Here is a 22,540-nt window from a genome sequence, read left to right on the forward strand (position 1 = left end):
ACGAGCGGAAAGTGAAGAAAAGAGCAAGGAGACGTACTACTCTAGGTAATAATACCCTTTTAACTGTACAGGAAGGTCAGGATCGTCTTCAGCAGCTGGAACCACAAGTTGAGGGGGGGGTTCAAGAACAGGTTTATCTACCTTCCCAGCGTGCTCCTCCACGCTGCAGTGGCTGCAGGACTATAGGACATACTATTAGAGGCTGTATTAATAAGTAGCTTTATAAATATGATAGATATTAAAGGAAATATTTAGATTTAAGAGTGTTATTAGCTGAAAAGTTTTAAAGAGTGGTGAAAAGGCGCGGTTCGCCCGTAAGCGCGGTTCGCCCGTGGATTACGTTATCTAAGATAACTAGCTTACTAATAGATGACTAAGCGAGGTCGAATCCCTAGGGGCAGGCGGTACCGGAGGGCAGTATGCTCCGACATATGCATATAGTCATGTGATATGGCTTCCGACAGTTATAACCATCGCTTGCATAGAGATTGATAAGGCAACTGTCGGTCGCGTACGACCGCAAGTCGTATGTGAGACTTGCCTGTCTAGGATATCGGAACTACGACTTCTGTTCACTGAGGCTGATGCAGAATTTTTCTGCTATTTCCACGGTTCAGAAAGTTATGTCTCTCCTAGTTGCTGTATCAGGCTAGATTGCTTATTATTATATGTGTATTTAGACTGCGGCAACATCCGCGATATATCCAAATCCGCATATCTAAATCCGCATATCCGCGGATATGGATGTAATATGATATCCAAATATCCGCAACGATACGATATGGATAGTATATAAGGGCGCTTATTACCTGTATATAGTTTTGCTCTCCATGTCTTATTCTTCGGAGCAACTAACATAGGCAGATTATCAACCAAGCTATGTTGCATTTCCAAACTACTCTTGTCTTCTTCTCTTGATCTCAGAATACCTTAAGACCTTTCGAGGACCTTAAGGACTCCCTGGCCTTATCTGACAGGTGAGTGCAGGTGAGATGGGTGATATTTGGTGAGAAGCAAGATTTTACGCTAGTCCACTGCTACCCTATGACTTTGCCAAGTTTAACAGGGCTTTTCTCACTTTCATTCAACACTTTTCACCTATACATGAGATACCTTTACCTTTATTTATTTATATATTTTTAACTACATTGCCCACGTGGTTAAATGGCCCTACCTAAAGAAGCTGAGACCAACATGTCCCATCATCCCGTCAGCAATTTTCCTCGACTCTGCCGATTAGTTATTCAGTTGGCTCGAATTTGCTTCTCCCAATGGGTGTTTTCGGTTTTTTTTTTTTTTTTTTTTTTTTTTTTTTTTTTTTTTTGCATGTTCTTGGCGCGGGTGGTTCTTCAGCGGCGGAAGAGACCGAGGGTTCCGGATAGTCAAATTGAGATGGCGGAGATTGATGATGCGAAGGATCAGTGAAACACTCCGTCGCTACTCGGTATAATTGCAATTTTCAAGTTACCTATATCAGACAGGTATACCACAGTTAGGAAGACTATATGAAGACTATAACAGAGAAAGATCAGCATGCCTTCAAAGTAACAGTCAACCCCAACCGCCCCCGCCCAAGCTTGCAGGATATATTCCCTTGAATGGGTATAAAAATCTATATCTAAGACATGATCCTAAAGATGGGGTACTCATCTCCCTCCTCCACCGGCACAATATTGAATGAAACATACGAGTCAATATTCTCCGGCTCCAGCGCCACCATCGCCAGCGCGGCATTCTTTTGTCTCGTGCTTACGCGGAAGCTACCCTTCGGTAGGCGAAGCTCGCGCTCACTGCTCTCCGCCGTCGCCGTCACGCGAAACACGCCCTCGTAGTAGGAGGCGTCGATCTCGACGGATGTGATAGTCAGCGCCTCGACGGCCCCCTCAAACGACTTATCCAGCGTTTCGACTTCACAGCCAGCGACTCGAAGGCGCTCGGCGAGGTCAGCCCAGGCCACGGGGATCAGATAGGCCTCCGGACGGGAGCGCGTGAGATTAGCGAAGGAGGGGGTCGTGGATGCGAAGCGGACGGACGGGTGGACGACACTACCATTCTCCCTGTCGACCATCGTGAAGGGACGAATTTCCATATCACTGTAGTCCGTGACGACGATATCGTCGGCCGATTCGATGAACTCCTCAATGCCGTCCTCGACGGTCTTGAAAACCTTCTCGGCATTATCGGCAGCAGTCTGAACAATACTACCCAGCATGGTGAGACCGGCGGCAGTGCGACGCTGGAACTCTTGATCGGCAATCCCAATGCCGCGCATCTCCAGAAGGAAGACGATAGCTTGAGTCAGGCCCATCGCATTGCGACCAATCTTGGCGTCCGTGCCCGCCTCGGCGAAGTCGGCGACGATTGAGGAATTAGATACAGAAGAGCCGGTCACGTATGGCTCGGCGCGGAGGCCAGCGGCTTTCATATCGTCGGCAATGTTCTTGGCGAAGAGCTCCTCGGAGAGCTTGCGGATCCCCTCGTTGATATTGAGGTTCTTGGCCGCCGAGAACAGTCCGTCCGAACCGTGGACATACTTACCCCCGCCATAGGGCGTATAGGCAGAGTACTCGTGCATATCGACAATAACATGCGGGTTGAAAGTGTTCATGAGCTGTTTGATATTACGCGTCTGCTGGCGAGCAAGCTTGATATGGTCGCGGTTAGGGTCGAGGTTGGTCGCGAGAGTGCGCTGGAAGTAGAAAACGCCGTCGGGGTTATACCGCGGTAGAACGACGAGCTCCAGTTTGTCGAGAATTGAGGCAGCCCACTCGGGGTCGTCGTCGAATTTGCCCAGGAGGGCTTGTGTGGCCTCGTCGCCGGCGGGCTCATTGCCATGCACAGCGCCCTGTATCCACACGCGCACCTTACATGACGAGTCGCCGCGGCGGATGGAACTGCTGTGACTGGCGGAGAGGTGGATGTAGGGGAACGAGCGGTGCTCTTCCGAGGTGAAGTTGGCGGTGCCATAGGTCATGTAATCGTTGCGTCCGGCTAGTTGCTCGAGGAATGTCTCTAATCATGTCTCAGTCAGTCTCAATTACCCAGTGCACATCCTCAATGCTAGACCCACCCACATCGCCTTGAGAAGACGGTCCCTGAGTGCCATTGGTGAATCCAGGAAGTCGGACATCGGGTGTCAAGAAAGCTGGAGACAGGAGCTGAATACCGTCGACGTTCTCGAAAGCACCGGCAACGGTTTCAGAGTCCCTCATGACAGGAACATGGTTGTATCCATACGTATCAGCGCTCGCCATAGAGGCAAGTCCGAGAAAGAGACTTGTGGAGGTAATTGCTCCCATCTTGACGTGAATAGGAACCATTTCTGCGGACCCTTTTCATGCAAGACAGGCAGGGATGTAGGAGAAGAGAGAGGACAAGATTCACAGCAGATCTTCCCTCCCTTTTGTACTCCTGCCCGCCTACCGTTACATTGGAGTTCCAGTCACTCTCCAAATTTACTTTACATTTCCTTCCGCTCCCCCTCATCTTATTTCTTGGCCTCCCCGCTGCGTTTCTACTTAAAGTAAGTACCTGGATTGCGCCAGCCACTCATATCCATACAATCGGCTTATCTCCTCCCAGCCAAGCTTCGAGCTCCCCACTTACTATAGCACAACGTAGCTGTCCGACCACCATAGCAAATGCATTGCACTCCAATCTTGGCCTTTCCCATCGCGTTGACGAACAATCGAATGGTGCTATGTTCAGAGACTACTCCCTCATTCGGTAAATGCTCACAATTGCACCGATCAGGAGTTGAAAAGGGAAAGCTTTCGGCCTCGCCTTAGAGAGCTGTGCAGGGTTAGTGGTTACTACTAGTAACCAGGAGGCGACATTATATGCCTGGAACAGCTCATTATGTGTAGGTTGATGGTAGATGTCATATTTCAGTGCAGAACTTCTGTCTATCGACAACTTGATCGCTTCACTCGTTCAATCGTATCAACACAGACAACCCAGCTCGGAGTAAACACACTCGAGCATCCTGGCCTTGATACCGGTTTCATAACCAGGGCCCCCAAGGACCCGGACAGTAAGCGTGCCATCAGCACCAGGAATCGCAGAAAACTCCAAGAAGTCCGCCGCGACGGGAATCTCCCACATCTCCTTACTTCTCAGTGCGCCAACCGCGCTCGGGATATCAAGCCTGGGCTGCTCATCTACATTCTGGTATTGGATCCAACAGCCAAAGCGCTTCATGTCGCGAGCCCAGTCAGTGCAATGCGCCACGATGTCGTGAAGTCCAACCGTCTCATGCGCCAAGCTCTCCGCCTGCTGCCGCTGAAGGGTTGCCAGACGCTCTGTTCTGGTTTGGTCGGCAGTGAATTGAGCACGTACCGGTACGCGATTGAGACATGGACCAACAGCGTCTCGTAGAGCGCCAGGAACCCCAGCGCGGCCGGACACAACGCGGCCCAAGACAACGTCCAGGGAGCCAGTCATCTGACTAAGGGCAGATGCACAAGCCAAGGTGAACAGGGTAGCATGTGTGATGCCAAGGGGGGCGGTAGGCATCGGAATCGTGCGTACATGCACAGTAGGGGGCCCATCCTGAAGCGCCCCGGCCTACGTGCCTGGTATCCGAGTGATGGAGGAACCCCGAAGAGTCCCCTGCCAGTAGGGGTAACTGTTTTCCTTGGAGTGCTGAATGTGGCCGAGATACCGGCTGAAGCTTCCGGTGTTCCGTCTGGGAGCGTCGTTGTAAATCTCGGACAAGATCTCGAGAGTTTTGCGAAAGCTGATCGCGTCGTAGACGGCATGGGACATGCTAAAGACGAGACTTACTTGTGCATCATGACGGCGAATGATCTTAAAATGCACCAGAGGTGCATTCAGGGACGCAGGTGACTTGACGCCGTCGTCCACGAGCTGATGGAATGCCTTCTCAATGCATTCGACGCCGTCAACTATATCGATTGTGGGTTCTCACGCCTCAAAAATGACTTGCAAGTACGAATCAGAAAAGTCAACAAAGGCAGTGCGATAGATCTCGCAGTGCGCAACTAGTTGGTCGCAGCTCCAGGCGAGGCGTTTCTCATCCACCTCGGAAAAGTCAATGTAACTGTAGAACCAGGACCGTCGAGGCTCGCAAATGTTGTCCCGGAGGTAGGCCGCTTGCAGGGCTGTTTTGCAGCTACTGTCCCAAAGATTTCGTGGATTGTTTCGCGCGATTCCTCTAGAATGATGTCGTTCCAACTCCAAACCCGCTGTTGATCCCTCAAGCTGCTTGTATCAAGGAGCGCAAGTGGCCTCAGGACCTCTGGGGACGAAATCTGTCTCATGACGTTCTCGAATCGAACCATGAGCCGGGAGAAGTGGGTTAGAGGCATGACAGCAGAGTCAAAACTGGCCTGAAGACGAATGCTGTTCGGTTCAAGCACGAATTCGAGACAGATAGCGTAGAGTTTGAAAGGATCTAGGTCACTCGCCATTGCCACAGCGGCTGATTCGAACAGTTGATCCTTCACATCTTGCGGGCCTCCACGCTGAATGACCATATGAGACCCGAACTGGCAGCCGTGACCACAATCTTCGCTGAGACGCCGAATCTGTTGGATGTCAATTTGTTCGAATGGCATCATCTCGGCTGCTTGCAATTGCACTTGCTGAAGCAGGTCATCAACTGTCTTGGTGCGGTCGGTCGCCACTCTCAATGGCACAGTGGCCATGGTAGGTCCAGTCATCTTCTCTATGCCATGTACATCTGCTTGTCTACCAGACACGGTTGCGCCGAATGATGCATCTGAAGAGTTTGTGATAGTCGATAGGAGTATTGCCCATGCGGCCCTAATCCTGGTTGATGTCGTGCAATCTCCGTCGGGGGAAATGTCCTTGATTTCAAGCTCTAAGTGCTCATCGCATTTTGGCTTGTAGGTCTTTGAAGGACGGGGAAATTCTGTGCACTGAAGGTAGCAAATTGAGCCCTCCAGAAGTTTTCAGCCTCCACCTGGCTGCGACAGTCGATGTATTTTATAAAAGCCTGGAAGGGAGGAGCATCGGAAATGGCTCCTGACTCGTAGCTCTCGGAAAGGGCGTTGAATATAAGTGGCATAGACCATCCGTCATAAAGGGCGTGATGGATATTCCATGAGAAGCAAGTCTCGGAGATCTCATACAAGAGGAGAGGCGTTCCAAGGCCAAATCGTGCCTCCGATACAGCGTACTCGATTTCCTGGGACCCATACCCAGAGCGGAAAACAACCTGGACAAGGCCTTGCTTACCCATATCGACGATTCTGGTCCGTAGGATAGGGTGAGCTTGGATCACCCTCTGCCATGCGGAACGAAGACGGCACGGATCAATATCCTTTTTGAGTACCCATGTCTCTATAAAAACATTGCTTCCGGAGCGTCTAACAGTCTCAGCTAGAAGCCCAGCCTGTAATGGCGTATAAGGGGAATATGTCCTCGATAGCTACGGGGTTCCAAGCTACAGAAACGTGCAGCTTGTTCTATAGCTTTGTCTTGTGCGAGTTTCCCCTCGACCAGCGAGAAAGGCTCCCGCGAGGAGTCAGTAGCCTCCAGGGATAGTTGTTCCAATTCAATGAGTCTCGCAAGAGCCCTGAGCTTGGGGCTGCTGGAAAATATCAGTGAAGATAAGACCGAAGCCTCGTGTTCGCAGCGCCCCGACAAGCCGCATTGCTCCTAATGAATCACCTCCAACTCGGAGAAAGCTATCCTCGGCTGATATGGCTTCTGGACCAATGCCCGAAATCTCGGCCAACAGCTCCTGCAGGAGCCTTTCGGAGGCACTGGTCGGAGCTCGATGGCAAGACATATGAAGTACGTCAAATGCAATCAGCTGCTCTAACGTCTTCTCCGCGTAGGTCTCGCGAAGACACATGCGGTGTATCTTTCCGGTAGTAGTCACAAGGAACTCGTCAATCGAGATGTAGGCCATCGGAATCATATACTCGGGGATCAGGTTTGCGAGCCGCTCATTTATGCCAGCAAGCTTGTGCCACAATTCGTCTCTGTCCGCTTTCAAGAATGCGACCAGAATTGCATTGTCACTTTTCTGGGGTTTGAACACTTCCGCCACGACTTGAGTGCGAAGATCGCCCCCCGGGAGGGCTTTCTGAATGTAGTACTCGACTTCTCCGAGCTCCGTGCGCTGCCCACGGATCTTAACTTGTGAGTCCCTGCGGCCGACAAAAAAACCAAGCCTCCGCTGGGCTCGTACCGAACTAGATCTCCAGTCCGGTAAACCTGCATGGCTGGCAACTAGGCTGCGTCCACCTTGGCCTTGTCACGAACGAAGCCGCGCTCCGTGCCTCATCTGCGATATACCCACGAGCCACCTGCGGCCCTTCAAGCCGAAGCTCGCCAACAGAGCCTACTGGCGCAAGGAGATCGCTGCCATCAGTCCTCACCACCCACGTGTTAAGCCCTAATCCCACGCCAATGGTGTTAGGGGCCATGCCCCGTACAACGCGAACAAGGCTGGCCTTTACGGTACACTCCTGTGGGCCATAGCTGTTCATCACCTTCTTCTTATCAATCCAATTCCCAAAGTCCTCTTCGGACCAAGGCTCTCCGCTCATAATGACATGCTCCAAGTCAGGGAGCTTCTCGGGGTCGAGATGGCGTAGGACGGAAGGAGTCGCATCGAGCAAAGTAGCCTTACTCTCCCGAAGAGAGTCCTCGAGCGTATTTCGTCTTTGATACTCCGAGGAAATACACAGACAGCCGCCTGAGGTAAGTTGGAACAGGTTGGACCAGCCAACGTCGAACGCGTAGGAGGCAAAGTCGAAGACTCTCTGACCGGGTCTGAAGCTATGAGATGATTGTTGGTGCCGGATAGCGGATGCAAAGCACGAATGCGTGACCAAAAGCACCTTTCGGTTTTTCGGTGCTGCCTGAAGAAAAGGACACGTAGACGATGTTCGAAGGCTGAACTGCGTTTTGTAGAGAAATGGCTGCCTCGAAGTCTGGTAAGGCGTCTACAGATGCCTGATCCACAACAAGGTGTTTGACCCCTTCGAAATGGGTGGCGTGGTGTGCATTATCTCTCAAGACAAGAATAACATTCGCGTCCACTTGGCTAATCATGCTGCGAACTCGCTCGATCGGCTGTGTGCTGTCGATCATCACACCTGCGCCGCCAGCCTTCATCACCGCTACGACGGAGACTGGCATCCACATGGGCTTTCCGAAGTAGAGAGGCACAATGACATCCGGTCTGATGCCAATTTCGACCAACTGGTAGGCCAAACGATATGGTAGCTGATCAAGCTGGCGGTATGTAAGATCTCCGCCCCAGGCGGATATAGCAGGGGAGTCTGGTCGTTCCCGAGCTCTTTGAGGAGTCATCTCGTGAACTAGAGCTTGGACACTTTCATCACTCGCTTGATCCCAAGCGGAGATTGTTCTGCGTCCTTCTCTACTAACGACATCAATGACCGTCGGTGCTGAGGTTTAGTTGACTATTGAAGTATGCATCATATAATTAGCCAGAGAGGGCTGCGGCGCCAGATGGCCCGTAACTGTTCTGCGTTGAGCCGAGAAAATCGATGGCACTTCGCAAAGCATCTTGAATATCTTGGGCATTCTCCAAGCTTACGAAATCCGTGCGATACTGGATGCTCACTTCAGTGTCGGCATTGTTGATGGTGGCAGCCAAGACGATATCATACTATTTCAATCAGACACCGATGGTCTTCTCGGGATATCTGGTGAACAAAAACCTACCTCATGACGGTCCTCCTCTAGTAATTCGACAAGCTGCATACCCCCATCAACTACAGTGGACCTGCGGCGGGCTTCTCGCACAGTTATGTTTGTGTTGAACAACTGCTTGGTGGATGTCTCGTGTTGAAGGTCTGCGAGGGAGACGTGCTGGTTCTCGAGATGCTCGATGTGGTAACTGTTGATGTTTTCCATTGTCGTAGGCAGCGGCTGGCCTAGATCAACTCGTGCAACAAGCATATTGATTAATGGTCCAACAATTTCCCCGATGCCGTCAATCGGATAGTCACGGCCAGACGAAATATAGCCAAAGTAGACCTGTCGCTTCCCGGTGAAATACGCGAGAACAAGCGACCAGGTCATATGGAGAAATGCGGAACGAGTCAGTCCCTTTCCTCGACACATTTCGGCAATCGGAGCTGTCGCAGCAGCCGGGAGGATGACCCATGCGTACTGCGCATTGTACTCGGATGTTGAATGCTTTAATGGCATATCGCCCGGCATGAGGCAAGGCTCGACGTTCGCGAGGTATCCTTTCCAGTAGCGCATTCGGTCCGAAGCTAATGTGCGTTGGAGGTGCTCAACATAGTCTCGGAACGGTGTGCGCAATGTCGTAACCTGTCTGATGTACGCCTGCTCAAGATCCCGTACTATGACGGGCAGGGACAGGGCATCCATAAGCGCATGCGTTATATCAAGCCGACATGCAACTTCACCTTTGTCATCCTTACATATTGTGAAGAAGCATTCAGGTTGCGAAGGCAAACCTTTAATGCTCGGCATCTGCTGTAAACTGTCGACAGCAGTTTCGAATTTGGAAGCATGATGAACATAGGCCTTGTTATGTTGGTTTAGCACGACCTGTATTAAATCGACCGGTCTCGGGATTGATGGCAAAAACCGTGGAGAAAACTGGATGCATACGTGCCACTGTCTCCCAGGCTGCTGCGAGGCGGGAGGTACTTACTGAGGGTGCCACTCACCAGAGAGATGGGCTCTGCCAGGGCAGTCGCTTGCGGCAATACAATCATAATGACAGATGAGCGTCCTCTGGTCTTGCTATCTGGTACAATGGAGACTTTTCTGCCAAATGCTTAGTGCGAAGAGCACTTGCTATATAGAATTCGCCCAAAAGCGGTTACTGGCGCCATCCGCCACCCCGTCTCTCCCGACAAAAATATTGGCCCTACTTTGGTTTGACGCGACTCTTCCATGGCGGCTTCTTCCGTTGCACCAGACCTGCTCCGTAGCCACTTGCCTCGTATGCATCTGTGTGCGGCCAAACGAAAGGGCCCAGTATCCGGCACGATATCCACCAGAACGAAGAGATCCTAGACGTTGGGGGTACCCATCATCCTTGAAACACGCCAGCTTCCTCGGTTTTTAACTGTCAACATCGATTGGCCAGAAATATGGAGACTGGGGCATCTCCAAAGTCACCAGCAAGCGGTAGTTCAGCCAGTTATCGCTCTGGTTCGGGGCAGCGTGCTGGTTCCTCGAGCATCCAGGGACTTACTCCGGCGTAAGCTGAGGAGTATAACACGATGGTGTACGTACAGCGGACTAGCACGAGAGACACTGCGGACCGAGCTCTGTCCAGTACACGCTAAGAGGTCCACATAGGACGGTAGCAATGGGCTGGAAGGGTCTTGAAGCTCTCGTGCTTGCGCGAAAGGATGACCTGTCAGGGCCCTGACGGGCCGCGCCGCACCGCTTTGGGGGCATCTTTCCGCTGACTAGATGTATGGGTCCGGACAGCTCCAATGAAATATCGTGATACCTAGCGGCGTTGGCCGCGTAGCTGGAGAGACAGCCGATGCACTAGATCTGAGACAATCATATGCCAAGTGTCTAGGTACAGAAGCTTGGCCTAATCTACCTACTCCGAATATAACTCCAGAATCTTTCGGGGACTAAAGTCTGACCGACAGTCCTTGTGAGCCTAGGGCGATGTGCGTAGTATGGCATGGCGTCGCTACCATGGAAAGATGTCATACTGAAGGCCATGTCTCTAGGCTTCTAGTTTTTCCTCCGGTCCCCTCCAGCTTTCTCTCCCTCTATCCTTCTGATCCGGCAAAATCAAACTGATCAAGACCGTCATGACATCCAGCCAGCACTCTAGTGGCATCACTAACACACTGCCGCCGACAATGGCCGTCGAGGCCACCCCGCAGGCGTCACAAAGGAAGCAAGCCCGGTGACTCAAGATATGGAAGTCACCGATCCCTCGCTGCCGCAGAACTGGACAAAGACGCGGAAATGGCTTATTCTGATTGTTCTGTCCTTGATGTCCCTGATGGTGTACGTTCCTGCGTCCTGTACCTGGAAGAGCAAGTGATATTGATGTCAAGCTCCCAGGAACATGTCGCTGGTCATCTGCTCTCCAGCCAGCTCTGCAATTGCCCAAGAGTTCAACAATTACGACGACTTTCTGTCGGTGTTCTTCATTACCGTGCCCAACCTCGGGGAAATCATCGCTCCTCTCTATATTGGACCGCTTTCCGAGCATCTGGGGCGCATGTCCGTCTGCCATTTCTTCAACCTCTCGTTCCTCATCTTCACCATGATTGCCGGCTTCAGTAACAGCTCCGCCATGGTCATCATGGCCGCCGTCCTGAAGGAATCCTACGTGCCCGTCATCCGCCGAAAGGTAGTCGGGAAGACGAGCTCGGACCAGGAAGCAGTCAGACCGTGGCAAAGGTACCTTCAAGGGTGGAGCATGGCAACGGTCAAGGCGCTGGTCCTCCTCGCGGTACGCCCCTTTGTCATACTGAGCCAATCCCAAATCGCCGTGCTGATGGGATTGTACCTGGCCCTCCTCTTTGCCTACATTTCCCTTCTCGCGGCGACGCTGGCCACCGTCTTCCAAGACGCCTACGGCTTCTCGGAGAGCCAGCAGGGCCTGATCTACATCGCCATGAGTAAGTCATGTCCCTCTCAAGTGTTCCACTCCAATTGGCCACCGTCTGACCTCCCAGCGATCGGCACCCTGAGTGGTGCACTCATGTGCCGATTCACGCTCGACTACTTCCTGTTTCGCGGGCTCTCCTTCAAACAGCCGGACCATGGAGCCCCACAGCGCCCTGAAAACCGGCTGATTCCCATCCTTCCGGCGATGATTGCCTTTCCCGTCGGCCTCTTCCTGTACGGGTGGTGCTGGAGAAGCAGTTGCATTGGATCGTACCGGCTCTCGCAACCTTGCTGTGTGGATTCTCCCTCTCCAGTAGTACCACCCCGATCATGGACTACCTCGTGGACATCTTTGGTGACCGTGGGGTACGGCTGGGGCAACTCCCTGCTGGGGTTTGTGCTGCTGGTTGCGTTGCCCGCGCCGTTCCTGGCGATTGTTCAGCCGCGGCGGATGCGGGCGCTGACGGCTGTTATAGAGAGCTGATTTACAGCAACACAGTATCTTTGATAGTTGTCAGTCGTGGTATACAACCGCTAGAATATCTACAATACTTACCGAACAGGGTCCATACATTCTGTGTCACCCAGGAGAATATTAGGGACAAAATGTAGCCTCCAGAGTGGGATTCTGAGCGATCCATTTTCAGCAGCAAATCGCAAAAGAGGAACACCCTTGAGACATGAGAGGTACTTGGTCTTGATGACGTGGCCTGAGCCCTGTGAATTTGACGCGTCTACTGGTGAAACTACAGGGGAATGTAATTGATCTCTCTCTCACTGGACGTTGGTGGCGGGCAATACTAATGCTACTCCATCCGACTCTCCTCCGTCCATCGCACTGCCAAATGAGACTGCATTCTTCCACAGGGATCTAGCCTCGACCGTGCGTGGTGGAGCAGCGCCGGGCATCCCCGAAACGCCTCAAATCGCTAGGGGCATCCCTACAGTGCCCTAATGGCGCCACGAGTGAAGGCTTTATTCTCAGCAAGGCAAATGGCGGGTTCTCCCGCCATCCCTGATCTACTCAGAGTACGCTATCTAGGCGTCCGTCCAATAATGTTGCGCCATCGTGGCCTACTTTCACAACAATATTGCCAGCACACGGCTACTGTCAGAGACTTTCTATTGACCAAATGGTCCAGAGATCAAGTGCATACGGAGAAGGCCTGCACAGCAGTGGCCACGTGATCCTCCTTTGTTGACAACCAGAGGAGATGACTCCAGTGGAGGATCAGTGGTTCTAACTTGCTAACACACATTCAGCACCTTGTTTGACGCCTTTTAACAGTGATCTCCACCAACTATTGACTGGAGGATTAACATGTTAAGTTAGATAAGGCTTTATATGTTCCGAAAGAAAAAGGAGTCTTAAAGCTACAAGGACTCCTAAATAAACTTTAAATAAGAGATTAAGCCTTTGCCCAAGAAAATCTCGATCATTGGTAAGCCAAAACAGCACAGTAGCCCTTACTTGCCCTGAAGTCGGCGAAACATTCATTTATCATCATCATTAACCCTCGCGGCTCCTTGTCGACCAGGAGCCAGCAATATCATGACCTCGATGGAGGGTGTCGGTATCGACAACGCCTCCGAATCCACCCCACTCCTTTCCAATCATGCTCAGAACGGGCGCGTTTCGTCCAGGCTGCAGCGGCGCGTCACGCTCCTCCTCTGCGTCTTTGCGTTCACAATGATGCTGGGTAACAACTTACAGCCCCCAGCGCTGACGCAAGTCACGGAGAACGCGATCTGCGATGACTACGACGCGACACACTCCTCTCCGGCCGGGGTTGCCGCGTCGACGACGGATCCGTGCAAGGCGCACGCGGTGCAGAAAGAGCTGGCGCAGGTGCGCGGCTACCAGCAGCTGGTGCCTGTCTTTGCCGCGCTGGTGTGCACGGTGCCGTACGGCCTCCTGGCAGAGCGCATCGGGCGCAAGCGCGTGCTCGTCCTGAGCGGCGCGGGCGTCTGCGCCGCGCTGGGCTGGGTGCTGGCGGTGTGTTTCTGGCGCTTCGCGAGCGTGCGCAGATCTTCCTGTTCCTCCATGCGGCCGACGTGCTCGCCGGCTTCTGCGGGCCCGCCATCAGCGCCGCGTTGATGGAGAAGGGACACACCTGGACGGTGCTGCTGCTGGCTGCGGCCGCGCTCTTTGCGGGCACCTTCCTGCTGACGCCGTTCATCCCCGAAACCCTAGGCTTGAGGGCCGACGGCGGTCCCTCGTTCGGTCCAGCAGCAGATCCCGCAACCCCGATCGCATCGCCACTGCATCCATCCTCCGAACCCGCCAAAACCACCTCCCCCTTCTGGGGCCGCATCTCCCGCGCGGGTGGACGCCCTGGGCGCGCGACCGCCGGTACGCCATCCTGTCTGTTGCCCTGACCGCCTCCGGACTGATGGTGGTCGCGGCGGCGCCGGGGCTGGCGGTCGAGGCTGCCGGGCTGCTGCTGGTGGCGTGTGGGAGCTGCACGACGGGGCTGTTGATGAGCTTGCTCGGTGGCGCCGTGCAGCCGCGCCAGGTGAGTACCGTGTATAGCGCCGCGCTCATGTTGAGCATTGTGGTCTCGAGCGTAGCAGGCCCGGTGGCGAACACACTGCTGGTGGAGGGTCTTGTGCTCGGTTGGATGTGGATGGGGCTACCGTTTGCTGTAGCGGCGGTGGTGATGGCAGGGGTGACGGTTGCAAGTGTGGCTATCAGCGCGGAGAAGCCTGAGAATTTTGAGGATGGTGAGGATGAGTGATGCTTTGAGATCGAGAGGTGTGGGTTCCACTCATGATTGCGTATACGCTGTTTCTACGAACTAGAACGTCTTGGTACTTTGTACGCTGACTTTGTGAACCTCTGTATGTATGATTGGTCTCGGGTCTTGCTTGGGCGAGTCGTGTATTCTTCACAATGCCTTCTATCCGGGGCCAGAGCTGATTTGTCGGCTCAATAGGCCTGTAAATATGCAATGTACTACACGCCTATTTAGCTTAGTAATAGAATATATTCTAAGTAGGTGATTTTTTGAAACCTTCTCAAGTCTAAACCACTTACTCTAGTATTTTTATAGTAATATGCCTTTAGGGGCCGCCATATCCGGAAAGGGCTTCGCCCGACCCCTCGCCGCTATATAGGCCACGACCTCCCGCCCTCCGTAACGGTATCGTTCTGTCTCCTCTTTTTAATCATACACCGTCTCTTGCTGGGCCCCCCCAGCGACACAGGCCTCGCTGCGGCATTTTGGGATGATAGCGCGCCCACTCGTTGGGGCGGGATTTTCCAGTTTAACTTGGGTGTTCTTGTCTTCTTTGTTGACTAGTCGGTGCTGCCTTGAATCCATTTGCACGGTTTCTAACTTGTCGGCAGGGTAGAATCTCCAAACACTCCAGCATCCTTCGCCAACCAAACACACCCGAAGCGGTCCATTCTGGTGGCCATTATCCGCCTATTCTGGTGCCTCTGGAATTGCTGTTGAGTGGCGCTCCCCGAGGATTGCGATCACCTTCTGTTACGTTCGGCCGGACTCGCCGGGACCATGACACCTTGTCTATTGTTAGGAGGGTTAACTCGGCCATTGTTTTCGTCGGCTAGTTATTCCTCCGGCGTCTCGGCGGAACCATGATATGATTGGTTTTGACTCAGGTAGACTCGACTTCAAACTGGGAGGCAGTGCGGTTTCCAAGTACCATGGGAACTATTGCCTGCAATCTGAGTGACGGGTTCTGTGCTTTGACTTTTTTAGGTGGCTCAGAGGCACTGGAATCTTCAAACACTATCCCTATGTAGTGAAAACCGCGGAAAGACCTCTTCGCTCGAGTGGATTATCATCGGGGTATTGGTTCAGGATCACCCACATACGGCCTTGTTGATTTAGCTTGCCCGGCTGAGTGTTTTGGATTTTGAAGGTCGAGCGCCGGTTTCCGGCAAAGCTCTTGCTATAGGACGATGCATCTTAACAACCTGGATTCAAGTGGAGCATCCTATCCGTGTGATGATTCTATATAACCTGGATGTGATCACACGTACAGGAATCATACTTTGGAATGCGGGGTGGAGCTGACTGGGTATTGCCTAATTAGGCGATATTTGGCTTCGTCAGGCAAACGCAACTGCTGGTCCCTTCCCACGCAGTCCTTTTCGGTGCTTTTCCGGCCCTAGTCAATTCAAAAAACCGCTGCGACTGCTAAAACTAGGCCTATGGTTACAACAACTCCGACAGACATTCCAATCAACACCTACCTAGGAAGGGGTGATTAGGCCTGGAGGGCTTGATAACACAGCCGCATTACGCTTCCCTCTCACCCCTCACCTTCCCTGTTGGTTACCAAAATGCCCCACAATGAGCTAACTAAGGTGACGCCGAATCAAGAAAGATGGCGTGGTCCAAATCCAATTTGCGTAGAGGAGTGTGCCCGGATGCTGTAGTCCGGTGGTTCTCAAATCCTGCTATATAAAGAGGGGGACATCCAAAAAAAAAGGCACCCATTGTCACGAGCAGCTGCTCACGTGCCAACAACTCAGGCATCTACGGCCGCGGACCTTACTTCTATTCTCAAGCCTCACCTCTGCCTAATTGGGCAATGGAACTGAATCCCGCGGAGGCTTCCTCCGCCAGAACTGGCTTCCACGGAGGTCCCTTTCGGCTCGACACCGAATCACCACCTATATAACTCATCGCGAAACCCCCCGGTCTTCAGCGATTCATTCCTGTATTCCTGTACTACCTGCAAATGAATACTGGTCTCCTATTGGCCTAATCAGAGTCTCTATTGACCTGGCGTCTTACTCAGTAATCGCTAGAACCTCAGGCAATGACGGTGTCTTACACATAAGCTGCGCTGTTTGTGTATTTTTCTGGAGATGTTTATTAGCTTATGGTATATGACTGCTTCTAGATTATGTGTGAATAGTCCTTGAAGGATATAATATAAATAATCACTACCTGTACAGAGGTGTTTAGACTGATTATTTATATTTTTTCCGTTATCAGCGTTGAAAGAAAAAAAAAAAAAAAAAAAAAAAAAAAAAACAAAAAAAAAAAAAAAAAAAAAAAAAAAGAAAAAAAAAAAAAAAAAAAAAAAAAAGAGTGCTCTCTTCTCCTAGCACCTTTCTACGACCTCTACCTCCGTAAAAAGCTCTAGGTAATTCAGCAGCCTCTCTGGCGAACCCTGACAAAACCTATCCTCCAGAAACCCCTCAATCACACCTCGGACAACTTCCAACGCCCTCTCCCCACTCAAAGAACCAATCATACCCTTTACCGCAGGCACCTGTCTCCCATCCAAGCCCAAAAGATCCAGTAAAGACGGCAAATCCGAAAACGCATAATGCTCCGCCTTTTCCAGCTCCAGCTCCACCACCCCGCCACGTCCCCAACTATTGATAAACTCTACCCACGAAGGATCCGTGACATGCGTCTTATTCTCATGACCGAAGAGCAAGAAAGGCCTTTCATCATCCCCAGGTCCCTGGCGGACTACAGGCCCATACATTGACCCGTCGAGATTAATCCCCGCACGGAACCGAGAATCCTGCCGCATCGCTTCGGCTGCTGCGGCACCACCGAGTGAGTGGCCGAGTACAGCGACATCCGCAGTCCTCCTTACCCGAACACCCATAGCGCCTAGGCGCAGCTGGTCGAGTACAAAGCTCATGTCGCGCGCACGAGTGTCAACATCCAGTGGAACAAGGTCATCTGTGATATTTGCGGCGGTCACGACGGTTCTGTCCGGGAACTCGAGGAACTCCGTATCATAGGGATGATCGATGGAGATGACGATATATCCCGTGCTTGCCAGGGATTGCGCGAGGATGGCGTAGAAGAGGCGGGTTGTGCCAAGGCCGGGGGAGAAGATAATTATAGGGAACTTGCTGGGCTGGGTCCTTGAATCTGGGCCTGGGGGATCTGGGCAGGTTTGCAGCTGCAGTGAGGTTAATGCGCCGTCGGGGATGGTGAGGCCGTATGTGGTGAAGAGATCCGTGTAGAATTTTGCTGTTGCGGCGGGAATGTAGGGCCTTGGTTTAAGGGGGGTGGAGCAGATTGTTGGGGTGAAGATTGTGGTTAGGACTGCGCGGTATTCTTGGTTAGGGGAGAAGGGATCGGTTCGGCTGGTGTCGACTAGTTTTGTGGTTTTGCGGTAGACGTCGTAGGGGCCTAGAGGTTTAGGGAAGAGGATCGAAGAGACTGATGCTGCCATAAAAGACAGAAGGTAGGGGAGTTTGAGCATGGTGGTTCTTCGATAGACTCCGTATTCTGGAAGAATAGGCGGTCGCGAGGCTTAATGGTAAGGGCAACCAGTGGCAACCATGGCTTTATATACGCATCCAGAACAGTGGCTGGATAGCGGGGAAGGATCCAAGGTCCACGGGTTAGATTTAGTATTACTCGAAATAGAACTTATCAGGCGGAGGATGAATTCTGAATCTCTTGGTAGGGACTTGCAGATTGTCTGCGCTGACGGGTCTAACCCCAAAATGGAAATTGCGTTCTATTGTATCCTAATACGGTCTAGCGCCAGCATAGGAGGCTGACAGGTTGACCTCTTTTAAGTTGAGTGTCTTTGCGATTGACATCCACCTCCAGTTCGCACGAAAATATCCGTTTCGGGTACGAACCAGGTAGCAATGTCTCCAACAAGAGCCGTCGGACCCCTGGATAAACGGAGGAAGGTGAAGCGGTGCCTCGCCTGTGCTCATCGGCGCATCAAGGTGTGTTAGTCCCAATAATTCTTGAGAAATCCTCCCAAGAAGTACTGCTGCTAAAAGCTTTAGTGTGAAGGAGGCAGTCCATGCGTATACTGTACCCGAAAGAAGACGGCATGTGTTCAGCAACAGCAGACCAATAAAAATGTTGTATTTGTCCAACAGAGCCGCCTGCCCGGGAAGCCAGACACCGGAATTTGTCTGACGAATGTTGTCAAGAGGGATCAGGACACCTGCTTTCTTGATGCATTTGTTGACTTTATTCAACAGAATGCGTTTACTATGGGGTTTCCATTCATAATCTCGGACCTGCTCCCTCTAATCTCGACGTCCCCAGTCTTGCATCAGGCAGTGATGGCGGTTGGTGCGCTGCACGCAAATCGGAATAATGTTGAGCGTGCATCCATTAAGGAAAAAGTGGCTGCCATGAGATCCTACCATATGTCTATGGTGGTGTTGCAGGAGTGTTTAGGGGACAAGAACGTGGTGCAAAGAGATGACGTGCTTTGGGCCACCTTTTTCTTAGGGCTTTTCGAGGTATGGGAGCTGCGAGATATTATCCCTGTTCTCATATAGGCCCATTAATTTGATTGCAGCTACTATCGGATCATTCCGGCGAGGGTTGGGTGAAGCATATGCTCTACGGAACATCGAAGATGCTACAACTCGTTGGACCAAGCGGCTGCAAGTCATCGCTTCGCCGGGTATTTTATGATTTGTTTCGTGTTCTCGAAGCCAATCGGTCATTGTTGTATAACGAAGAGACTATCCTTTCCCAACAATGCTGGCTTCAATTACATGTATGCAGTGGCTCTGACATTACTACGCGCTGGGAGCCTATGGAGGAGATCACTATCCTAATGATCCAGACATCGGCCTTCAGCTTGCGGTAAGCTTCCTTGAAATTTCCAAAATAATCTTTTCGTTGTTAACATTAGGGTTAGAGCCCGTTTTCTTGTTGAAAGCGTTCCTGAACTAGACCGCTACACGGACGCTTCAATAACTATCCTTGCAACAGAGGGACTCGAGATCCAAGCAACAATATACAATTGGCACACAGAGGCGCTGCTACATCTATCGCAAGGCTGTTTCGATGGATACATTGATCTATCTCTGCTATACTACCACGCTCTGCTTATCTTTCTCTCGGGAAACTTTGACTACTTTCCCTACTGGAACAACATTCCAGCGCCAGTACTTTGCCCTATGGACGTTTCCGATCATCTCGGTGCAATCCTAGAACTGGCGGAGCAAATACTGTCCCAGTGCAAGATACCGGGGGTGATGCTGTTCTTCCCGCTTACAGTTGCAGGGTCCCGGGCTCGAGATCCCGCCCAACGGTCTCAAATAGTCTCTTTGCTGGACCGCGTGTTTCGCACGGGGTTTGTGGTTGCCAACAGGGTGAAGATTGGAATACTAGATCGCTGGGTTAAGAGAGATGAAGTGTTGCTTCCTGACCCGTTGGTGGACACCATTGCAGTCGAGGCCGAGATGGTATACAATTGAAACCGCTCTTAGAACTTCAGTCCAAATCTCAATGCTCATCAGTAAAGACAGGTACCGTCCTTCGGACTAAAGCCCGGCAGTCTGGAAACCTCCCAACTCCGCGGCGCCGAGCCTCTAAAACGCCATTCCACGAGCAGACTTGTGAATCTAGCGGTAATCTGAGTATATTTGTGTGGCTGTTGAATGTGTCTCTTTTATCTTAGTTTAGGATCGAATATCGTAACTTGGTGGTTGCTGAAGGTGTGGTCGTAGCACCTTGGAACGAGCATCTGCAGGAGCTAATTATTTTATGATTATCCAAATAAAGAAGCAATAAGGAAAAGACCCTTTAGAGCAATATTAAAGTTGCCAAAATGCCCCCTCGAGTACGCCCAGCTTGAAGAGGCGTTATGAGAGCGGTCTTGGTAGCCAAGACGAGGTGACTTTGAGTGAAGTAGTCAGGCGCTTCGACGAGGCGGCGAGAAGCTGACCCCTGCATGAGCCGATTATTTCGTTATCACACAGGCCGAACATTGATTCATTGGTGGACATCGATCTGCCTCTCAGAGAAACGAAGATGTGTTGGAAGGCTGAACTCTGAAGCACTAGCGCCTTCAGCGCGGCGCTGGTTTCATATTACGAATCTCTACTGAATAACATATGACGCCCCACTTCAGCGCTTCAGCACCCGTCAGACAGGCCTTCAGCATCAGAAGGCCTACAATCAAGTCTCGGGGATAAGATGAATGAGGAGCTGACCTCAGCATGAGCCGCCGAACCTCTTAGTATCTCAATCGTAAGCTCTCGGGCCATGGTGGGCTGCAAGCGTCGGGCTCAATGGCCAGAGAACCTCCAAAACAAGCCAGATTGGAGAAAAGTCTTCCACGTATGATGCCCGATCTGGTTCGGAATCTGGCTCGGAATCTGGCTGATCACCGCCAAACAGCCCAGAGGAGGGTTGCCACAGACGCGACAAGCTGCCGGGTCACCACAAGGTCCCTTCCAAAACTCATCAGGACGGTGAAACTACCATCGTCAATCGCGGCACGAATGCACTCATCGACCGCGGCTTTGCGGAGTTGGCCATCGTAGAAACGCGCATTCTGGTTGGGGTTCCCGTGCGTATCCGTCGGCGACAATCTGCGCCTCAGCAAGGTGATCATGGCTCACAGACACCATATCCGTATTTCTCCATTTACTTCGCTCGTAGACCTGGAATGTGGTCGTGACCCGCCGCTGGGGCTCTTCCATCTCCTGGTAATCCGTTCCCCTCCACCGGATGTGGAGAGTCAAACAGGAGATCCCTCCTCCTCCTGTGGGAGTTTGACGCGCTATTCTTTCTGCCTTGTCTTTTGCTGACTTTCGTGTTTTTACACTGTCGAGACCGGACAACATTTAAGAACGACGAAGCGCAACTTCTCTAGTACTGTAGCTCAGCGATAGAGAGTTCACGTCAGAGGAGAATCCAGACTTTTCCCTCATCCTCCTCCCATAGTAGCCAGCGCAGTTCCGATCAACGGAGTTGTACCACTGTTCGAGGCTCCTGCCACAGCTTGGCTGGCAAACCAAGTCTGTCAAGGTATCATTGTCGAGTGAGCCATGGTACCCAAGTCCCGTCATGGATCTCATAGCAGGATCGCATTTGATCCGCTCTGTGAGCGACGTCACACATGCGGTTGGAAGATCGAGATTTTCCAAGCTCGAGGTGCTGTATATGGGAAAACCAGGAAAGTCTCGCTCTCCCGCAGTACCCTCTGCGCAATGCGCCTGGGGGGAGTTGCCCAAGTGTGACGATGGTTCCTGCTGCAGTGGGACGACATTGGTTGCCAACTCCAGTACCGGCAGTGGCGCTGACTACTGCCGTTATCGAGGCGCGTGGATGGACTGGAAGGGCAATTATGTCACCTACCAAGAAAGGGTATACTGCTGTGACCAAGAAGACAACACAAAGTGGGACGACTGTGAGTGAGAGGACAGCTATGGGGATCTGCTGTACGTCGAGGAGGGCCAGGACCTGGAGAACTACTGTTGGAGTAACTGCCCCGACTCGTCTGTCCGGGTAGCCATGGAGACAAGGAACGACTGTGATGCAGCGGATGGCGGCCGGGTCCAATGCTGCAAGCCAAAGTACATCACCGTCACCAAGAGGCCTGAACAGTACAACGATGAGGAGAAACGCCTAGACCACGCGCTAAAGGAGTTCATGGAGGATCCAACTTGTGGGATCACCGATCAGCTGCTCCCAAAGCGCAGCCTGTGGGGTGACGATTATGCACCCAGTAATGTTTCCTTTGATTAGCCAGCTCTCCTCCCCCATACCCATCCGACGGACCTCTCGTACTAACGTACACTGAAGATCTGGTTGAGGGCTCGCCCCCCTCACTGATTCGCCGCGCCGACTCAGGATGTGGTGTTCTTGATAGCGTATCGATTGATTTTCACGGTCCCAGTGGCCTTCGAAGAGCTAGAGGCCCCTACTCCGTCGCAGATGATGCTGATGTGGAATCTGCGCGTTCTTGTCGAATTCCGAAATCTTACCCCCGTGAACCTTTACAGGAACTTTCTGAATTGGGCAGGGGGGGGGGGGGGGGTTGTTGAAGGATTTATTGGGTTTGCGAATTTCTATCGCCAGTTTATACCAGATTTCTCGTCCCTTACACGACCGCTGGTTGAGCTCACAAAGAAAGACGTGCCATTTCAATAGACAAAGGAATGCCAACAGAGCTTCGTACGTTTAAAGGAATGCTTTATGACAGAGCCTGTCCTAGCTCC

General features: G+C 52.0%; 9 protein-coding genes across 9 annotated transcripts; 3 read left to right on the top strand and 6 right to left on the bottom strand.

Moving 5' to 3' along the window:
- Positions 1 to 1,618: 1,618 nt before the first annotated feature.
- On the bottom strand, positions 1,619 to 3,328 carry BDV17DRAFT_299644 (M14 family metallopeptidase; the record flags this gene model as incomplete). Its single annotated transcript, XM_073763917.1, has 2 exons — positions 3,071 to 3,328; positions 1,619 to 3,012 (listed from the first exon to the last, which is right to left on the bottom strand). The coding sequence occupies exons 1-2, from the start codon at positions 3,318 to 3,320 to the stop codon at positions 1,619 to 1,621; spliced, it is 1,644 nt and encodes a 547-aa protein (XP_073613379.1). The 5' UTR covers positions 3,321 to 3,328.
- Positions 3,329 to 3,942: 614 nt separating this feature from the next.
- Positions 3,943 to 5,669, bottom strand: BDV17DRAFT_293343 (uncharacterized protein; the record flags this gene model as incomplete). Its single annotated transcript, XM_073762582.1, has 3 exons — positions 3,943 to 4,447; positions 4,571 to 4,907; positions 5,072 to 5,669. The coding sequence occupies 3 exons, from the start codon at positions 5,667 to 5,669 to the stop codon at positions 3,943 to 3,945; spliced, it is 1,440 nt and encodes a 479-aa protein (XP_073613380.1).
- Positions 5,670 to 5,845: 176 nt separating this feature from the next.
- On the bottom strand, positions 5,846 to 6,226 carry BDV17DRAFT_293344 (uncharacterized protein; the record flags this gene model as incomplete). Its single annotated transcript, XM_073762583.1, has 1 exon — positions 5,846 to 6,226. One exon carries the CDS (start codon positions 6,224 to 6,226, stop codon positions 5,846 to 5,848), a length of 381 nt encoding a protein of 126 aa, XP_073613381.1.
- Positions 6,227 to 6,541: 315 nt separating this feature from the next.
- Positions 6,542 to 8,313, bottom strand: BDV17DRAFT_293345 (uncharacterized protein; the record flags this gene model as incomplete). The annotated part of the gene is made up of 3 exons (XM_073762584.1): positions 6,542 to 7,187; positions 7,258 to 7,760; positions 7,819 to 8,313. 3 exons carry the CDS (start codon positions 8,311 to 8,313, stop codon positions 6,542 to 6,544), a joined length of 1,644 nt encoding a protein of 547 aa, XP_073613382.1.
- Positions 8,314 to 8,449: 136 nt separating this feature from the next.
- On the bottom strand, positions 8,450 to 9,366 carry BDV17DRAFT_293346 (uncharacterized protein; the record flags this gene model as incomplete). The annotated part of the gene is made up of 2 exons (XM_073762585.1): positions 8,450 to 8,635; positions 8,692 to 9,366. 2 exons carry the CDS (start codon positions 9,364 to 9,366, stop codon positions 8,450 to 8,452), a joined length of 861 nt encoding a protein of 286 aa, XP_073613383.1.
- Positions 9,367 to 13,150: 3,784 nt separating this feature from the next.
- BDV17DRAFT_293348 (uncharacterized protein) lies at positions 13,151 to 14,336 on the top strand (the record flags this gene model as incomplete). Its single annotated transcript, XM_073762586.1, has 2 exons — positions 13,151 to 13,618; positions 13,686 to 14,336. 2 exons carry the CDS (start codon positions 13,151 to 13,153, stop codon positions 14,334 to 14,336), a joined length of 1,119 nt encoding a protein of 372 aa, XP_073613384.1.
- A 2,344-nt stretch (positions 14,337 to 16,680) lies between these two features.
- Positions 16,681 to 17,808, bottom strand: BDV17DRAFT_293349 (PAF acetylhydrolase family protein; the record flags this gene model as incomplete). The annotated part of the gene is made up of 1 exon (XM_073762587.1): positions 16,681 to 17,808. One exon carries the CDS (start codon positions 17,806 to 17,808, stop codon positions 16,681 to 16,683), a length of 1,128 nt encoding a protein of 375 aa, XP_073613385.1.
- A 350-nt stretch (positions 17,809 to 18,158) lies between these two features.
- BDV17DRAFT_269042 (uncharacterized protein) lies at positions 18,159 to 19,950 on the top strand. The gene is made up of 4 exons (XM_073758532.1): positions 18,159 to 18,289; positions 18,360 to 18,820; positions 18,880 to 19,172; positions 19,228 to 19,950. The coding sequence occupies exons 2-4, from the start codon at positions 18,566 to 18,568 to the stop codon at positions 19,787 to 19,789; spliced, it is 1,110 nt and encodes a 369-aa protein (XP_073613386.1). The 5' UTR covers positions 18,159 to 18,289; positions 18,360 to 18,565; the 3' UTR covers positions 19,790 to 19,950.
- A 1,436-nt stretch (positions 19,951 to 21,386) lies between these two features.
- BDV17DRAFT_293351 (uncharacterized protein) lies at positions 21,387 to 22,067 on the top strand (the record flags this gene model as incomplete). Its single annotated transcript, XM_073762588.1, has 2 exons — positions 21,387 to 21,729; positions 21,862 to 22,067. 2 exons carry the CDS (start codon positions 21,387 to 21,389, stop codon positions 22,065 to 22,067), a joined length of 549 nt encoding a protein of 182 aa, XP_073613387.1.
- Between the last annotated feature and the right edge of the window lie 473 nt (positions 22,068 to 22,540).

The sequence above is a fragment of the Aspergillus undulatus genome (assembly GCF_047715775.1).
Source record: "Aspergillus undulatus strain CBS 261.88 unplaced genomic scaffold BDV17scaffold_41, whole genome shotgun sequence".
In the NCBI taxonomy this organism is placed as follows: Eukaryota; Fungi; Ascomycota; class Eurotiomycetes; order Eurotiales; family Aspergillaceae; genus Aspergillus; species Aspergillus undulatus.

Bases quoted from the DNA above. Each gene is read 5' to 3' on its own strand.
- BDV17DRAFT_269042 (XM_073758532.1), top strand. From the start codon at position 18,566: ATGGGGTTTCCATTCATAATCTCGGACCTGCTCCCTCTAATCTCGACG. The intron at 18,821-18,879 runs GTATGGGAGCTG...ATTTGATTGCAG, and splicing joins TTTTCTTAGGGCTTTTCGAG to CTACTATCGGATCATTCCGG. The intron at 19,173-19,227 runs GTAAGCTTCCTT...CATTAGGGTTAG, and splicing joins ACATCGGCCTTCAGCTTGCG to AGCCCGTTTTCTTGTTGAAA.